At 48.4% G+C, this 15671-nt stretch overlaps 1 protein-coding gene across 1 annotated transcript; it reads right to left on the bottom strand.

Annotated features, from left to right (window-relative positions):
• Positions 1 to 989: 989 nt before the first annotated feature.
• On the bottom strand, positions 990 to 15616 carry Kctd21 (potassium channel tetramerization domain containing 21). Its single transcript, XM_051148965.1, has 2 exons — positions 15501 to 15616; positions 990 to 1804 (listed from the first exon to the last, which is right to left on the bottom strand). The coding sequence occupies exon 2, from the start codon at positions 1773 to 1775 to the stop codon at positions 993 to 995; it is 783 nt and encodes a 260-aa protein (XP_051004922.1). The 5' UTR covers positions 1776 to 1804; positions 15501 to 15616; the 3' UTR covers positions 990 to 992.
• Between the last annotated feature and the right edge of the window lie 55 nt (positions 15617 to 15671).

Genomic DNA, 15671 nt, shown 5'->3' with positions numbered 1-15671 from the left:
AGCCAGCACTGCTCAACCACAGCAGAAACTGCCTTGGGAATATTGAGCACCCTGTCACCACGGGGCATGCGAGCTGGCATTAAGTGTTCCCTTGGAGGAACTCAAGGGGAGGCACTCACCCCCAAGGTGCTGGGGCATCCTGGAGGAAGGGGAATAACTAAGGAGCTACTGGATTATTTTCCAACCCTGAGAGTCCATCATATACCGGTTTAAACTGACTGGTTCCAGTGATGCTTGCAGTCACGGGGAAAGGGCTGTGAGGATCGGGCAACCGCAGGGTCATGAGGTGTCCATCTTCTTCACTTCAATAGTCACATCTTTGCAGGGAAAACAATATCTGAAGCCAAGAATCCTTCAATTCAGCCTCCTCAGGAGGGGCATCCCCTCCCACTGAAGCCTGGACACTTGCTCCTCTAGGCCAAGACACAGCTCGACTCTCTCCCTGAGTGGAGCCACAAAAGGTCCTGGGGACTTATTGCATTCTAAAACACCCAAACACGGTTGCCTTTGGGCAAAGGAGTCCTGGTACCCGGGCACATCCTCCAGAGCAAAGAGCAGGTGCGATGGGATTTGATGTACATGTCATGTCCTAGGAAACTGAGAGGAGCCTCCTGTTCCAACCCTGCCTCTCAGCAGCCAGGGCTCTCTCTGGAGGTGGGTTCACGAGGCATAGACTAGTGCTGTGGTGAGAGCCAGTGAGAAAAGTGCTGCTCCTTTGTCCCAACCAGAGTCCTCCTGTGGGCTCTTCTTGCATGTTTTGGCTGACTTTTAACTTGTCATCATAAACTACTCATCACCAGCTCAAAAAGGCGATGGTCAGAGGACATGCGATTCCAGAAGGTGTACTTTATCATTGGGAATCGGGTCCAGCTACGCAGTTAATACAGATTAGTATAGTGCTCTGCCTTGTGCCACAGGCGAGACCCTCTCCTCAAAGCCTCGGCGGACACGAGCTTCCTGGGAGCTCCTTCCCCAGGGTGACTGGGGTCTTTTTACCTGTACCGTATCAACCGGATGATCTTATTGCTCATAAAGTCCAGAGCGTGTGGGTGGGAGGAGTCGATGCAGAACCCATCACTCAGTGCGATCTTCAGCACCTCCTCCACGAAGACCTGGAAGCTGTTGATCTGCTTGTTGGCAGGCACCACCCACAGCCGTTTGAGGTTCTGCTTGGTGTACTCTTCCTCGGGAAGGCCTTCCACATTGGCCACCCAGTCAAGAGTCAGGTGGTTGGGGTCCTGCAAGTGGCTGGTGATGGAGGAGAGGTTGCCGTTAGAGCAGTAGAAGAGCTTGGAGCCAAGGAGTTTGAGGAAGAGGCAGGACGTGCTAAAGATGTTGGCGTTGAACACCTCCATGCTGGAAGATGACAGGCTGTAGATCTGCGGCGCCTCCCGCACGGTGAAGTGGACTGTCTGCACGCGCTGCTTCAGCGTGATGTTGAGCATGGCGTTCTTCTCGGCCTTGGAGAGTTCCACCTCCTTCTCCTGCAAGGCCTCAATCAGGGGCTGGACCTGGTAGAAGTCAGCTTCCCTGCGGAGCAGGCCCATCTCCTGGAAGTCCTCCGGCAGGTCCAGGTGGGAGGTCCGCAGGAAGTTGAGGATATAGCGGAACACTTTGCCATCGCGGTCAATGAAGCAGTTGCCCTGGCTGTCCCTCTTGGTGGGCATCTTCCCACTGAACATGGCGCCCAGCATGGAGTCAGGGAAGCTGGTCAGTGTTGCCAGTGAGGTTGTGTAGAGCTTCCCCCCAACATTCAGTGTGATGGGGTCGGACATGGTAGGAGCCTGGGTGCCTGGAAACAGTTCTAGATGGGGAAGATGAGAAATGGCTATTAGCCAACCATCTCTGCACAGTCCCAGGCCCTAACTCCTGATTGCAGAGCATGCCTACATTGAGTGTGAAATGTACTCATGTGTAATGAATGGCTGGTAACTGCCACACTATGCAAAGCTTATTAGACTCACAAGGGAACACAGACAGACAACACACACACACACACACACACACACACACACACACACACACACGGATGTTTGAAAAGCATCTTTGGTGATTTCAAATGTTCACTGACGCTAGAGAACCATTGCTCTGTGGAAGAAAGGCAAATGCCTGGGTCAGAACTCCCTGAATTCTTTCATGAATATTAATTTCCACACATAACAGTCCTGTCATCTTTGACATAGGCAGCGTCATTATCCATCCCTGCTGCAGACGAGGACAGCTGAGGCAGGACTTATTCCTGGTTTAGAGAAGAAGTGTAAGAGAATTCAAACTCAAGTTTCTTTTTTTGTTTAAGAAAAATGTGTAAATGCTTACTATTCTTTGAAGTACTTAGCAGATGCTTTCTGATTGGGCTCAGTACTCTCACTGCATCAGTGGTGATCAAAAGTGAATTACTTTTCTCGTTCAATTTACAAATGGTTGTAACTAGTGCCATTTCCATCTGTCTACTGGAATGTACCATGGATCACTTAGTTTTTGGCCTCCAAATGACAATCTTTTTCAGACCCGCTCCCTCATCATATCACCTGGCACAGGAAGGAACATTCTGCTCTGCATGAAGATGCTCATCTCATTCCTCAGCCATCTGAAACTGCCTGCAGAGCACTGTTGCTTCCTGAAGGTACTTGTCCCCCGGCTGGAGATGGCTCAGCAGTCACAGCACTGTAGAGGACGTGTGTGTGTGTGTGTGTGTGTGTGTGTGTGTGTGTGTGTGTTTTCAATTCTCAGCTCTTATATGGTCGCTCAAAACTGCCTGTAACTCCAGTTCCGGAGGATCTAATGCCCTCTTCTGGCTTCTGAGGGCACTGCATGCATGCGGTGCACAGACATACACGCAGGCAGAATATAGAATACACACACACACACACACACACACACACACACACACACACAATAGCAATCAGCAAAATATTTTTGGAAGATAGTAAAAATGCCCCCCCCACTGCCCCCAGACTCCAGCATCTAGGGCACTGGCCTCCTTTAGCTGGATCTAGCATCTTTGTAAGGTTCTACCGAGCTACGGGACACCTGTAGAAGGGCTCAGCAGTGCTACCCTGACCGTGGAGGGAGGTAAACCAAGAGAAAGGAGCCTCAGTTCTGCCCTGCAGAAGAAGTCATGCTGTGGGGAGTGTGGGGAGGGTAGAGACAGTGGAGGTGTGCTGGCGAGACAGATGCGTGAGGCGCTGGGGCAATGAATGCTGGGACAGGAAGAAACAGCCACTCATCCACACCTACTGCCAAGGCAGGGAAACAGGTCCATGGAGGTGGGGTAGGATAGCAGAGGCAGCACACACATCTCTGTACATCTCTATGTGAAGAGGATATCTATGAGACCCTCGTTCTCTCCCGAGCTGGGCCAGGATGGATAAAGATGCTTGCAAAGGGAGTGTCCCTTTCCAGTCCCTCTCAGTCTAATGGGGAGTTTTGATATTGCAGAAAGGCATTAACCATCTGGAGTGTCTGAAGAGGAACCGACCCACGATGAAGTTACAAAACTCTTGGCAGAAACATGGAGCAGATGGGCTGTGAGACACTGGGGAGGTCTGACAGAGCTGGATGGGCAAGCAGCCGTGGAAAGGGCAGAGGCCAGCACTTGCAAACAGCAGCTGGGACGGGTGACAGGGCTCACAGCTGAGTCAGGCACAGGCAGGGCCAGGGAGTGGGTCGCCTTTACTCTGGATTCAATGAACTAATCCAGAATGTTCTTTTTCTTTCTTCTTTCCCACCCCCAAACTCTGGTCTCCTCTTCCTTTTCTTTTTAAACAACAATCTGCGTGTTTTAGTTTTTCTATCCTTGAGAAATGTCACCTGCTCCCCATTCCTGCCTTTCTAAGACACTGGACTTCAAGTGGAAGCTTTGTGAAGTGGTTCAGCTCCACAAGCTCAAGCATCACAGGGGCCGGACTGTGTTTCCAGACAGTTCTGGGTCCAAAGACTCTGCATCTCTTCAGGTGTTAGTGTGGAAGTGTCAGGTGGGGAGGGCGGTAGCCACGGAGCTTTCCTGGAGATCTATGGGTGGGGCTGAAACACCGTTTCTCAGCTTGCACAAAGTAGCAGAGTATGGTCTTAGGATTCACTAAAAGGCAGGATGTTAAAACTGAGGTGAACAAAAAGATGTTCTAGGGGAGGTGAAACATTCAATCCCACAGGGAAATAAACTATGAGGCTGGTAGAGAGAGATATCCTTTCAAACAAGCCAAGCTGCCTGGAGAAGGCTCAGACCACATGGGCCAGCTGAGATAGTTTCCAACCTATTGAACTGCCTATCAGCTGTGTGGTGTGCTCCAGCTGTTTGTTAGCACGCTTCTGGTGACTCGCACAGCTCCTGGTGACGCGCACAGCTTCTGGTGATATGTGCACAGCAATGCAGATGTCTGAGCCATTTTTCCTCCTCTAAGCAGCCCAATAAAACTCACTGGTTCACTATGTTGGATGGACTTTGGTGGTGTGCTCTCATATGGGAGCTGCTAGAAGATTCTAGTCCAGTTTGGGCTTTATAAGACTCTTGTTTCAAAACCTCCCAAATCAAAGCCCAAACCAAAGAAAAAGGCAGTAACACAAAGAAATATTAAGCACTTCTATCTGTTAGAGGCATGGAATTAAAATCACGAATAACATGGCATGTCTATGAAAATAAAAGTGCCCAGCTGGAGAGATGGCTCAGAGGTTAAGAATGTTGGCTGCTCTTCCTAAAGGTCCCGAGTTCAATTCCCAGCAACCATATGGTGGCTTACAACCATCTATAATGAGAGCTGGTGCCCTCTTTTGGTATGCAGGTGTACATGCAGGCAGAAAACTGTATAAATGAATCTTTTAAAAAGTGTTGATGAAAAAACCCAGCAATTCCAAATGCTGGTGAACACACAGTGGTGGAGAGTGGGACACTACTGATAAGAAAGCAAGAATGTGGGCTAGAGAGATGGCTTAGCAGTTAAGAGCACTGTCTGCTCTTCCAGAGGTCCTGAGTTCAGTTCCCGGCAACCATATGGTGGCTCACAACCATCTGTAATGCGATCTAATGTCCTATTCTAGCATGTAGATGTACATGTAAATAGAATAGTCATACATAAAGTAAATAAATAATCTAAAAAAAAAAAAAAAAGAAAGCAAGATTGGTTCTGCTGCCGCTGTATGATCAAGTGACTCCGCTCCTGCAGAGAGGAACCGTGTGCCCATGGAACCCTGCGTGTGACTCCTGCAGAGAGGAACCGTGTGCCCATGGAACCCTGCGTGTGACTCCTGCAGAGAGGAACCGTGTGCCCATGGAACCCTGCGTGTGACTCCTGCAGAGAGGAACCGTGTGCCCATGGAACCCTGTGTGTGAATACCTAACACAGCTATATTCATGATGGGTGAAACCCAGAAACTACTAAAAGATAAACAAATTGTGCTACAGTTATATAATGGAATAGAAATGACTCAGAAATATATATTATATATAAGCTTTACACATACACACACAGGATACACCACATAGATGAAAATCATTACCACAAGTGAAGGAAGCCAGTCTCAGAAATGTACACGAGCCTATTTGTATTATGATTTGACAAGGAAAACTAGAGAGAGATCTGCTAGTGGCCATGCTGGGGAGAAGACACGGGCTCTGAAGAGGCATAGGGGAATATTTTGGAGTGACAGAAATTCTGAACATCTTGATGTCATGGGGGCCAAAACTTATAATTTAAGAAGAATGAGTTTCATTAGCTATACATTATCTCTATAAGCTAGAACCAAGAATGGTGTGGCATATTAGTGAGTCATGAAATCAACATAGTAAGTGGGCTGTGACCAGTGACACCTACTGCAGTTAGATTTTTGCTCCAGTTATATGTATGTATACGTGATCATTAAATGTTACCCCAAAGTGAGACACTGGCATGCTGAGTGCTTTAAAGTAAAATCAAAATTACCGAATGGGTTGTGACGATAGGAAAGAGAAAGAGAAAAAGTTCCATCCTTTCAAAGTGAGACCTGAATCTGTGACATAAACTGACAGCAGATAGCTTCACAGGTGAAAAAAACAAAAACAAAAACAAAAACAAAAAAACATGGACATGCACAGTAGCTTTGCAAATAGATCGCAGAGAAGGGTCAGATTACTGAGGTCTTATATAGTGAACATGGGGGCGGGGTGCTTGCCACACAGCTGTGTGTAGGAGAAGATATCTACATGGTGATACTGGTTCTCTTGGGTAATAAGAACTGTCCTCAGAGGAAAGGGTGACAGCCTGGCCCTGGGTGTGCAGCTCCTCAGTCTGTGATTCAGTGTGTCTTCCAGGTTGAGAGCTAGGGGAGCTATTAAGACAGTTCTTAGTCTTTGGTCGGGTAAGGAATCTTCAGAGAAAGCCTTTCCTTCTCTTGGGGGAGGGTTAGGAGCTAGAAATGTAGGAGGTCAGAGATGCGCTCAGCACACTAAGTCACACTTTCACACTTTGGGGAATCATTTTCTGAGCCCCTAGTCCTTTGAGAACAATGGCAGGACTTACGTCTGCATGGTGACTGTCTAGCACACAGTAGGTCCAGGTGGATTCATGTAATAAGAACTATGCATCCCAGTTCTGTCTCCAGGCCTAGGCCAGGGTTCTAAAACACTGGTTATTTCCATGTGAAAAGGCCCTGGAAGCTCCTTTTGGTATAACTATTGATCTTGGCCCCAATTCCTGAAATACATGAGAAAGGAGCATCTTCTTACATTCCTAACAAGCACCTGCCAATAACAGTGGAGTTTATGTCAGCAGCTGCTTCTGGACAGCCCTTAAGGGCAGTGACTGGTGCCAGAAAAATCAGCCATTAGAAGGTTGAACCCTCACCTTCCAGCAGGGACCAGAGAGTGGTAAGCACTATGGCTAAATAATTTACTCAGCGATGCTCACATATTGAAGCCCCCCACAAACACCCAAAAAACAGAATTGGGAGTTGGTGAGCCCAAAGAGATACTAGGAGGATGGGGCACCTGGAGAGAATGAGGCTGCTGGCCTTTTCTCCGTACCTGGCCATATACACCTTTTCCTCTGGCCTTTTCTGACTTAGCCTTCTGCAATAAGCTACACGTCTACTAAACAGACTGTCTTCATGCATTCTCCAGAACATTCTCATAAATCATCTGGCCTGGGGAGGAGGTCATGGGGACCTCTGATACAGTCAGCTGGTCAGAAGCACACATGAGAATTTACAGTTGCAACTGGCATCGGAGGAAGGAAGTGCAGTCCTCTCTGTGCTTGTAGGGTCTCTACTAACTCTAGGAGGACAATGTCAGGGAATTATTATGTTTGCTGTTGGTGTAAGAGTAAAGGGTTCCCCCTGGGGAGGTGCTGCCTGAGAGTGACAGGACAGGCTCATCTATTTGAATGTTTAGTCACCAGGGAGTAGAGCTGTTTGGGAGGATTAGGATTAGGATTAGGAAGGAAATGTGGCCTTGCTGGAAGAAATTTGTCAGTGGGGTTAGGCTTTGAGGTTGGAAGCCTAAGCCAGGCCCAGTGTCTTTCCCTCGTGTTGTCTGTGGATCAGGAAGTAAAGGTCTCCAGTTCCAGGGCCATGCCTGCCTGTGTGCTGCCACACTCCCTGTTATCTGATGATAATGGACTAACCTTCTGAAATCGCAAGCAAGCCCCCGATTAAATGCTTTTTGATATAAATGTTATAGCTGGGTGGTCGCAGAACATGCCTTTAATCTCAGTACTCAGAAAGCAGAGGCAAGGGAATCTCTGAGTTCAAGGCCAGCCTGGTCTATGGAGCAAGTTGCTGGATGACAACTAGGGCTTTACCCTGTCTCAAAAAACCAAAATGAGTAAGTAAGTAAGTGTTGCCTTGGTCATGGTGTCGCTTCGTAACAACAGAAGAGGCACTGAGATGGGGGGTAGGAGTGTAACTCAGTGGTAGAGTACTTGCCTGACATTGAGGCCCTGGGCTCAGAAAGTAATTTGTAAGGGTTAAGTTATACAGCTCAGGAGGATCTGGTTTCCATGCCCAGCACTATAGACAGACAGACAGACAGACAGACAGACAGACAGACAGACAAAACTGACAATGAAAGCTAAAAGCAACAGAAGGTGTAACAGCCTTCGAGAGCTCTTGAAGCACCTTGTTTGAATACCACTCTTCAACTTGCTTGGCAAAGCAGTGGCTGCTACCTGTTGTTGGGCCTCACTTAACACTTGGTAACTCTTTGCTCATTTTAATTAATTCTTTTCATTTTTGGTGGTGGGGATCAGTCTAGAATCTCCTGCATTTTAGGCATGCATTCTATCACTGAGCTATATCTCTACCATTCAAACATACATACATACACACATACATCTGTGCATGTAGTGTGGGGTATAAACTCCGCGACCTTGGGGATGCTAGACAGTCTATCTACTACTGTGGAACATCCTTAGCCCTACTTTTCATAGTGATACATAGAAAAGTACAAAGAATGACTCTGTTGTGCTAAGTGCTTTGCTCCATGTCTTTATAAGCATATCTTGCAGTGGTCTAGGATACAGCACTCTCAAGTATGACCAAACGAAGCCAGAATACACCACGTCCCGTTGGCTTATTGATTATTTAGTTATTTTGAGAAAGTGCAGACACAGGAGCAGCTCTGGAAAAATGCATTCCATAGGAAGGGAACTTGCAAGTACAAAGGGCACTCATTAGGGCTGAGAAGAGAGCTACTTGGAGATGGCATTGCTCAACCTGAGAAACCGACCTACACAGTTCCTCCCCCAGCTCTCCCATAAATCCCCACCCCTGCCAGAAGCCCCAAGCTTATCTTCCTTCCTCTAGCCCAGGGTGCTATATGAACTTCAGTGACAAATCCTTTGGGCTCTTATCTGTGGAATTCTCAGATTTGCACAAACTAACCAAAACAGGCTTTCTCCTGTTCGTCTGCTTTGTGTCAGTCAAGTTAAAGTCCATCCTAGACCCATTTTTTCTTTCCTACAATACTACCCTCTCCAGTTTGCAGATGAGGAAAATTGAGGCTCGCAGTCACATATCTAGTTAGTGGAGGAGCTGAGATCTGAATCCGATATTGAATCTCATACCTCTGTTCATTTCCCTCCTGTCACAGAACCTCAGTGTGCAATGAAGGCAAGAGATGCCCACCAGCTTGGAGCTCTGCCAGGGGCCAAATGCCAAGATGACAACAGCTCCTGCACAGAACAGGTCTGTGCAGTCAAAACCGTACTACTTCAGAGGAAACCCAAGATGTCCACTGAAAAAGCAAGGCCCCCAAACCCAGGTCTTTAAAGGTCAGATTCAAAAGACGAAGGACGATGCAAACCTAGTCGGGACATAGAAGTTGTTCCAGGCAGCATCCCCGCGTGTGAATGAACGGTACTCTTAGGAAGGTTTTCCAAGAGGCAAAGCTAAAGTTCCACTTGCCTGCCCACTTAAAACGCAAGAAGAAAACCACTCTCTGCCTCTGAGGAAACCATATGCATCAAACCAGGAGATGGTAGTGCCTTGCTCCCTAAGAGCCTTTGACAGGGCAGTGGGGGCCAGAATGTCCCACCTAGCTCTGTGGGAAGGAGCAGTTGCAGTCTAGGGACTGAAAAACATCCTTTGCAATGTTTAATTATGATCTCCAAAGTAGAAATCTTTGAGAGGTTCCGTCAGATCTGTGCCCTGCAATCCTCAGCCCTTCCAGACTTGAGGAGGGTATTTGTGTGTGGCCAACCTGGCTGTAGGTGTGTTAAATATAGTGGCCCTTTAAGCTCTACAACACTATTACCTCAGGGGAAACTGAGGCTCAGGAGAGTAGATTAACTTGCCCAAAGCAGTGGCAGGCTGTGTGTCCACACTACTCTGCCAGCAGGGTGGACATGTGTTCTGCAGCCTTTGGAAGTGAGGGTCTTTGTCCTTGTTTTCATACCTGCCAACCTCAACTTGATCCGATCCATATGGCAGGGGCCAGACAGTGAATATTTCCTTTGACATGCTCAGAGCCGTGTGAGGCATCTCCCAGAAGATTATGTCATTAAAATGCCACAGCAGCAGTGTGAGGTGCTGTGATTACCATCTTGGTTCCAGAATTATAAAACCAAGGTCCAGAGTAGCAAACACAGCTACTTGAGACCACATTCTGAGAGGAGGCTGGGCTAGACTTCCAAATGAGGACTTGAGCCTGTGCCCTGGCCTGTACCACACGCAGCCGGACTTTATTAAGGTCCATAAGCAGAATTTGAATAAAGGCTTGTGAATGTTGGAGATGAAACCAGGACTCTGTTGATGCTATGCAGGTGGTGTACCACTGAGTTACTGAGCCCAAACCAAAAGATATTACGGTTGCCTAAAATAATGCTAAGGACTAGAGAGGTAGGACCTTTTATGTGCACTCAGTGAAGACCAGCTATTGTAACAATCATAAACCTACAAGCAATAGCCCCTCTGTTTCGTTCACTCTGAGGGCCCAGAAATGATCTGTAAGCTATGAGCATACCCGTGTGGGTCTTTCTAGGCATCTCCCACAGGAGAGAGCTCCTATAAAAGGAACTAGGACTTCCTGGAAAATGGATTGTTCCTGGGTTTTATTTAAAGGAAACGTTCCAGGTGGGCCCCGAACTTCTTTTGTCAGATCATAAAGAACAAAGATTACTAAGATCATGTCAGAAACACTTAGGAGCTCACCTCAAGGTCAGATTTAGCAAAATTTGAGCACTAATAATAATAACAATAATAGATTTTATCACACTGAAAATTTTAATGGGTCTATAATATTACTGCAAACAGAGAAAAGGCGGTGAGGAGGGAAGAGGGAGTGAGAAAGAAGAAAATGTTATTCTATAAATGGGACACCAGGCGGGTGGGCGGGCCTGGTGCTTGTCTTAGTTTCCTTTCCTGTTGCTGTGATAAAATATCCTGATTGAAAAATCTCAAGAGTGGAGCTTATTCTAGATCACTGTTCAAGGCACACTCCATCACAGGCAGGGAGTCACCAGTGGCGGGGGCTACGGCACAGCACATGGTAACACTGCATCCGCAATCAAGAAGCAGAGGGCAATGAGCACGCTGTTCCCTCTCCCCGTTTGTACAGTCAAGGACCGGTCCCACCCACCACTAAAATGGGCCTTGTGTCTGGATGTGGTGGCACATGCTTTTAATCCCAGCACTCAGGAGGCAGAGGTAGGCAGATCTCTGTGAGTTCGAGGCCAGCCTGCTCTACATAGTGAGTTCCAGGACTTGAAAAACAAAAACAAACAAACTAGAGAGATGGGTCTTGTGGTGGTGGGAGTGAGAATGTCCTCCACATGCTCAGGTGTTTGAATATTTGGCCTCTAGTTGGTGGTACTGTTTGGGTAGGTTTAGGAGGCGTGGCCTCGCTGGCGGAAGTATGTCACTGGGGGCGGGCTTTGAGGTTTTAAAAGTTATACACCATTCTCAGTCTGCTCTCTCTACTTCCTAGCAGTTCAAGGTGTGAGCTCTCAGCTGTTTCTACTGTCAAGGTGGACTCTTATCCTTATGGATGAGCTGAGACAAACTCTTCTACAGAAAAGTTGCCTTGGTCAAGGTGTTCTGTCACAGCAAGAGAAAAGTAACTAACACAAATCTTCCCACATCAACTAAGATAATCAAGACAATCTCCCAGGGCATGCTCAGATGCCTTTCTCCTAGGTGACCCTAGGTTCTGGCTGTGGACAACTAGCACTAACCAGCATGATGCTGTAGGCCTGTTTTCCCAGTACCTGGGAGGTAGAGGTAGGAAGACTGGGATTTCATGGCTAGCCTGGGCCAAAGGAGACCCTGCCTCAACATAACCCTTCACCCAAAACGAATACCAACTAATACATAAGGAACGTTCAACTAGAAAAACACCATTCTGCAGCCAGAATTACAGAATGGATGTGGCATGTAAGGACACTTAGTCTAGAGTGGTGGCTCTCAACTTTCTTCATGCTGTGACTCTATACTACAGTTCCTTATGTTGTGGTGACCCCAACCATAAATTTTCACTGCTACTTCCTAGCTGCGATTTTGCTACTTCTGTGAATTGTAATATAAATAATTGTTTTCCAGTGGTGTTAGGTGACCCCAAATGGGCCACGACCTACAGGTTGAGAACCACTGGCCTAGAGAATGTGCCACAACTGGGCGTGGTGGCGCATGCCTGTAATCCCAGCACTCGGGAGGCAGAGGCAGGCGTGAGTTCAAGGCCAGCCTGGTCTACAAAGTGAGTCCAGGATAGCCAAGGCTATACAGAGAAACCCTGTCTCGAAAAACAAAAACAAAAACAAAAACAAAAACAAAAACAAAAGCAGAGAGAGAGAGAGAGAGAGAGAGGAGAGAGAGAGACCGTGCTATACTTTCCCTGTTACCATGGAGATGTGTGCCATGACATTAACCACTAACCAAACGGCTTCATGAAGCCCCTGGTATCTGCCTTCTAAAGTGATGGAATGAGAAGTACACATTTCCAAAACGCTAGAGACAAAAATAGCTAGGACCCAATCATTAGTGAGCCAATCAGCTACCAACAGATCAGATGACTCTGCAGACAAATGACTTGCTCAAAGAGAGGTTAACAAATGCAGTGTGTGGCTCTAGACTGGATCTGATCATTAAAGGCAACAACTAAAGGTTTTTGGAGAAAGGCAGTCTGGAAAAAGTATAATGCCAAGAGCTTGTTTGGTAATACCAAAGGTAGGATTATAATTATGTTGGAAAACGCCACGTTTATGAAATGGACATATATTGGAGAAGTTAGGAAAAAGTTTCTTTTTTTTTTCCTAGACAAGGTTTCACTCTGTACCCAAGGCTGGCCTAGAAGCAATCATCCTGCTTAGTGTCACAAGTGCTGGGATGAGGCACGTGCCACCATCCCTGGCCAAGACACTCTCAGTCACTTCCCTTCTCAACTCACTTTTTCCGTTTCTCTCCTTTCTTTTATGTAACAGGTTTTCATAATACTGCCCTGCCCTAGCTGGTTTAGAGCTCTCAGGCCCAAGTGACCCTCTTGTCTCAGTCTCCTGAGTAGCTTGGACTGTAGGGACAAGCTAACAAGCCTGGCTTATAAGTTAAAATAGCCGGGAGATGTGTGTGTGTGCTTGTCCTGGTAAAAGCAAATGTGGTTAAGCATGAATAGGTGAATGCAGGCTGTACTTGGAATTCATTACAGGACTGGCATTTGGAGAGACTAAGATAGTCATCTAGGTCCAAAGGTTGAAGACGTTTTTGAGTGGGAGGTCCCTCCAGCTGGACTTGTGGGAGATGTCCCACAGGAACAGCCTGCCCATTCTCCACGCTGGGATCTAGGCTTTGAGATATGGCTGTCTGGGCCTTGTTTCTGCTGCTTCCTCCTGAGCCTAGAATCTGCTGCTGTTAGGCAACAGTTAGGAGATTCCTGCTGTGCATATTGAGAGCTACTTCTGCAGCCCATGTGTGTTGAACCCATGGGGCTTTGGGGTAGAGGACAGCGTATGGTCTTTGCGGTGAGTCAGTGTTTGCGGTAGGCTCTCCCAGGGAAGCCGGTGGTGATGAACCCTGCACCAGGAATTAGAAGGGTTACAGCTGACTCAGCAGTTCAAACTGGGCTAGCTACTCAGCATGCTAATTTGTACTAATCCCACAGGCCAACGGGATGTTTTCTCTCTCTCTCTTGGCTTTTGAAGACTGGGTTTCTCTGTGTAGCCCTGGCTATCCTGGAACTCACTCTGTAATCCAGGCTGGCCTCAAACTCAGCGATCGGCTTGCTTCTGCCTCCCTAGTGCTGGGAGTAAAGGAGTGCGGCGTCACTGCCTGGTGAAGCAGACACTTCACAGACCAGCGTGACAAACCCTTTCCTCTGCAACTTGGTTTCCATCATCCCGTATGCCAGGAATTCGAAGGAAAAATCTCACTGGGCTGCCAGGCCTCCATATGGAATTCACATCGCCCTCTCCTTAGATTCACACCACTTTACACTCCTTAGCACAACTACCCTACATAGGCAGGTGCCTGGCCTCCCTGCTGGGACAAGGAAGCCCCTCTGCATCCCTCCCCAGAAACAGGCTGGACAGGGAGTAGGGAAGACATATTTTGATTTTATTTAGTTAGAACTGTTTTCACCTTCCCTAACTGACTTGTTTACCAACAGGAATATTTATGTCCCCGTCTTGGAGATAAATACTTTTAAAAATGTTTCTTCATTTTGAAGTATTCTCTTGGATTTTCAATTTGGACTCAAAGGCGTTAAGACAAGGCCTAAGTGGCTGAGACACAATGAAGGCTTCCACTGTGTAGGGGACCCTGCGAATCTCTAAGATGACAATGTCTGAAGTGAGTAACATCTTTCAATCAGCCAACAGCTTCCCCGCCTTACCTAGGTAGACCACCAGGACCAAGACTTTGGCCCAGAGCCCTGCACACTTCTCTCTCTTCCCTACACACCCGATGGCTGTTATCTTTAGTTATCTTGCCCTGTCCTAGCTCAAAGAGGCCTACGGGCTGCTCCATGGGACCAACTTAGCAGTTCACATGAGGAGGCCTGGAATTTGTGGGCCTCGGTGGGAAAGGTGGGGGGGGAGAAAGAACCCACCCAGCTAGGTGCAGTCTCCCTGCTTGCAAAGTCCCAAGCCCTCACCTGCACGCAGAGCTCTCCTTAGCCTCCTTGCCTCGCTCTCCTGCTCTCCTGCTTTATCACGTGGCACCCACACCATCTTTGAAGCATTCTCTTCCTGTGGTCTTCCCACTCCTCCCAGCAGTGATCATTATAAACAAGGAGCTTTCAAACCACCCCAGCCTGAAGATCCCGTAGGAGCGTTGGTTGCCTTATAGCTTGGCACTTGGAGGAGCTGAAGCCAACTTTGGAATGGTGGGGCATCAGAGAGCTGATTTCACTGCTACACTATCCCCCCCCCCACCCCCACCAAACATGTTTCCCCTGAGGGCAGAAAAAGGTAGGGTCTTTGAAGGCATTTGGGGCAAGGCAAGTCACTCATCAACCTGTGTGCTTCAACTGGAAACTAGTAACGGTGCGGCCCTCGTAGGACGTGAGAGGAGACTGAGGTATGTGTGTGACCCGCTGAGCTCCAGGAATGGGTTCTTTATTACTAGTCGCATGGAAAGAATGGTGCTATGTACATCCACAGGCCCTGGTCCACACACAGCTCAGCTACACGCCCTGGGTTCGCCAGAGGTCCCCGTCATTCCTATGGTCCTGCCTTGCACCCCTCCACCTAACCTAGCGTCCATTCCTCAGCTCTGAAACCAGCCCCCTCTGATCAGACAAGAAGCCCCCTTCTCACCTAGAGACCCGCCCCTCTCCCCACCCACCAAAGACTCCTCCCACATCGCATCCCTTTTTCCCAGCTCCACCCCTCTGATAGCTCGGCCCACCTCCTCACCCCCCCACAAACGCGCCCCCTACAACTCCCTCCCCTGCCCCCCACCCCGCGGCCACGGGCGGGGCTAACCCCATTTCACAGATGAGAACAGCAAGGCTGAGACAGATGACGAGGACAGGTGCCCTGAGGGGCCCGTTATGTTTCCGCTGGGTCCCGAGCCTCGCCCCCCTCCCCCAGGCGCACCGCACCCACCTCCTGCCCTCGTTCGGTAGCCTCCCCTCCAGCCAGCGCAGCTTCTCTAGGGGGTGGGCCTGGCAGGGGCAGGGGCGGGCTGTCCTGGGCCGCGCGCTAGCCTCCGGGACGTGTAGTCCCTTCTGTGCGGCTCCCTGTGTTGCGCGTCCCATCCGGACTCCACTTCCCAGG

This window comes from Acomys russatus, chromosome 7 (genome assembly GCF_903995435.1).
Source record: "Acomys russatus chromosome 7, mAcoRus1.1, whole genome shotgun sequence".
Taxonomy (NCBI): domain Eukaryota; kingdom Metazoa; phylum Chordata; class Mammalia; order Rodentia; family Muridae; genus Acomys; species Acomys russatus.
This window is presented reverse-complemented; position numbering and strand designations above follow the sequence as displayed.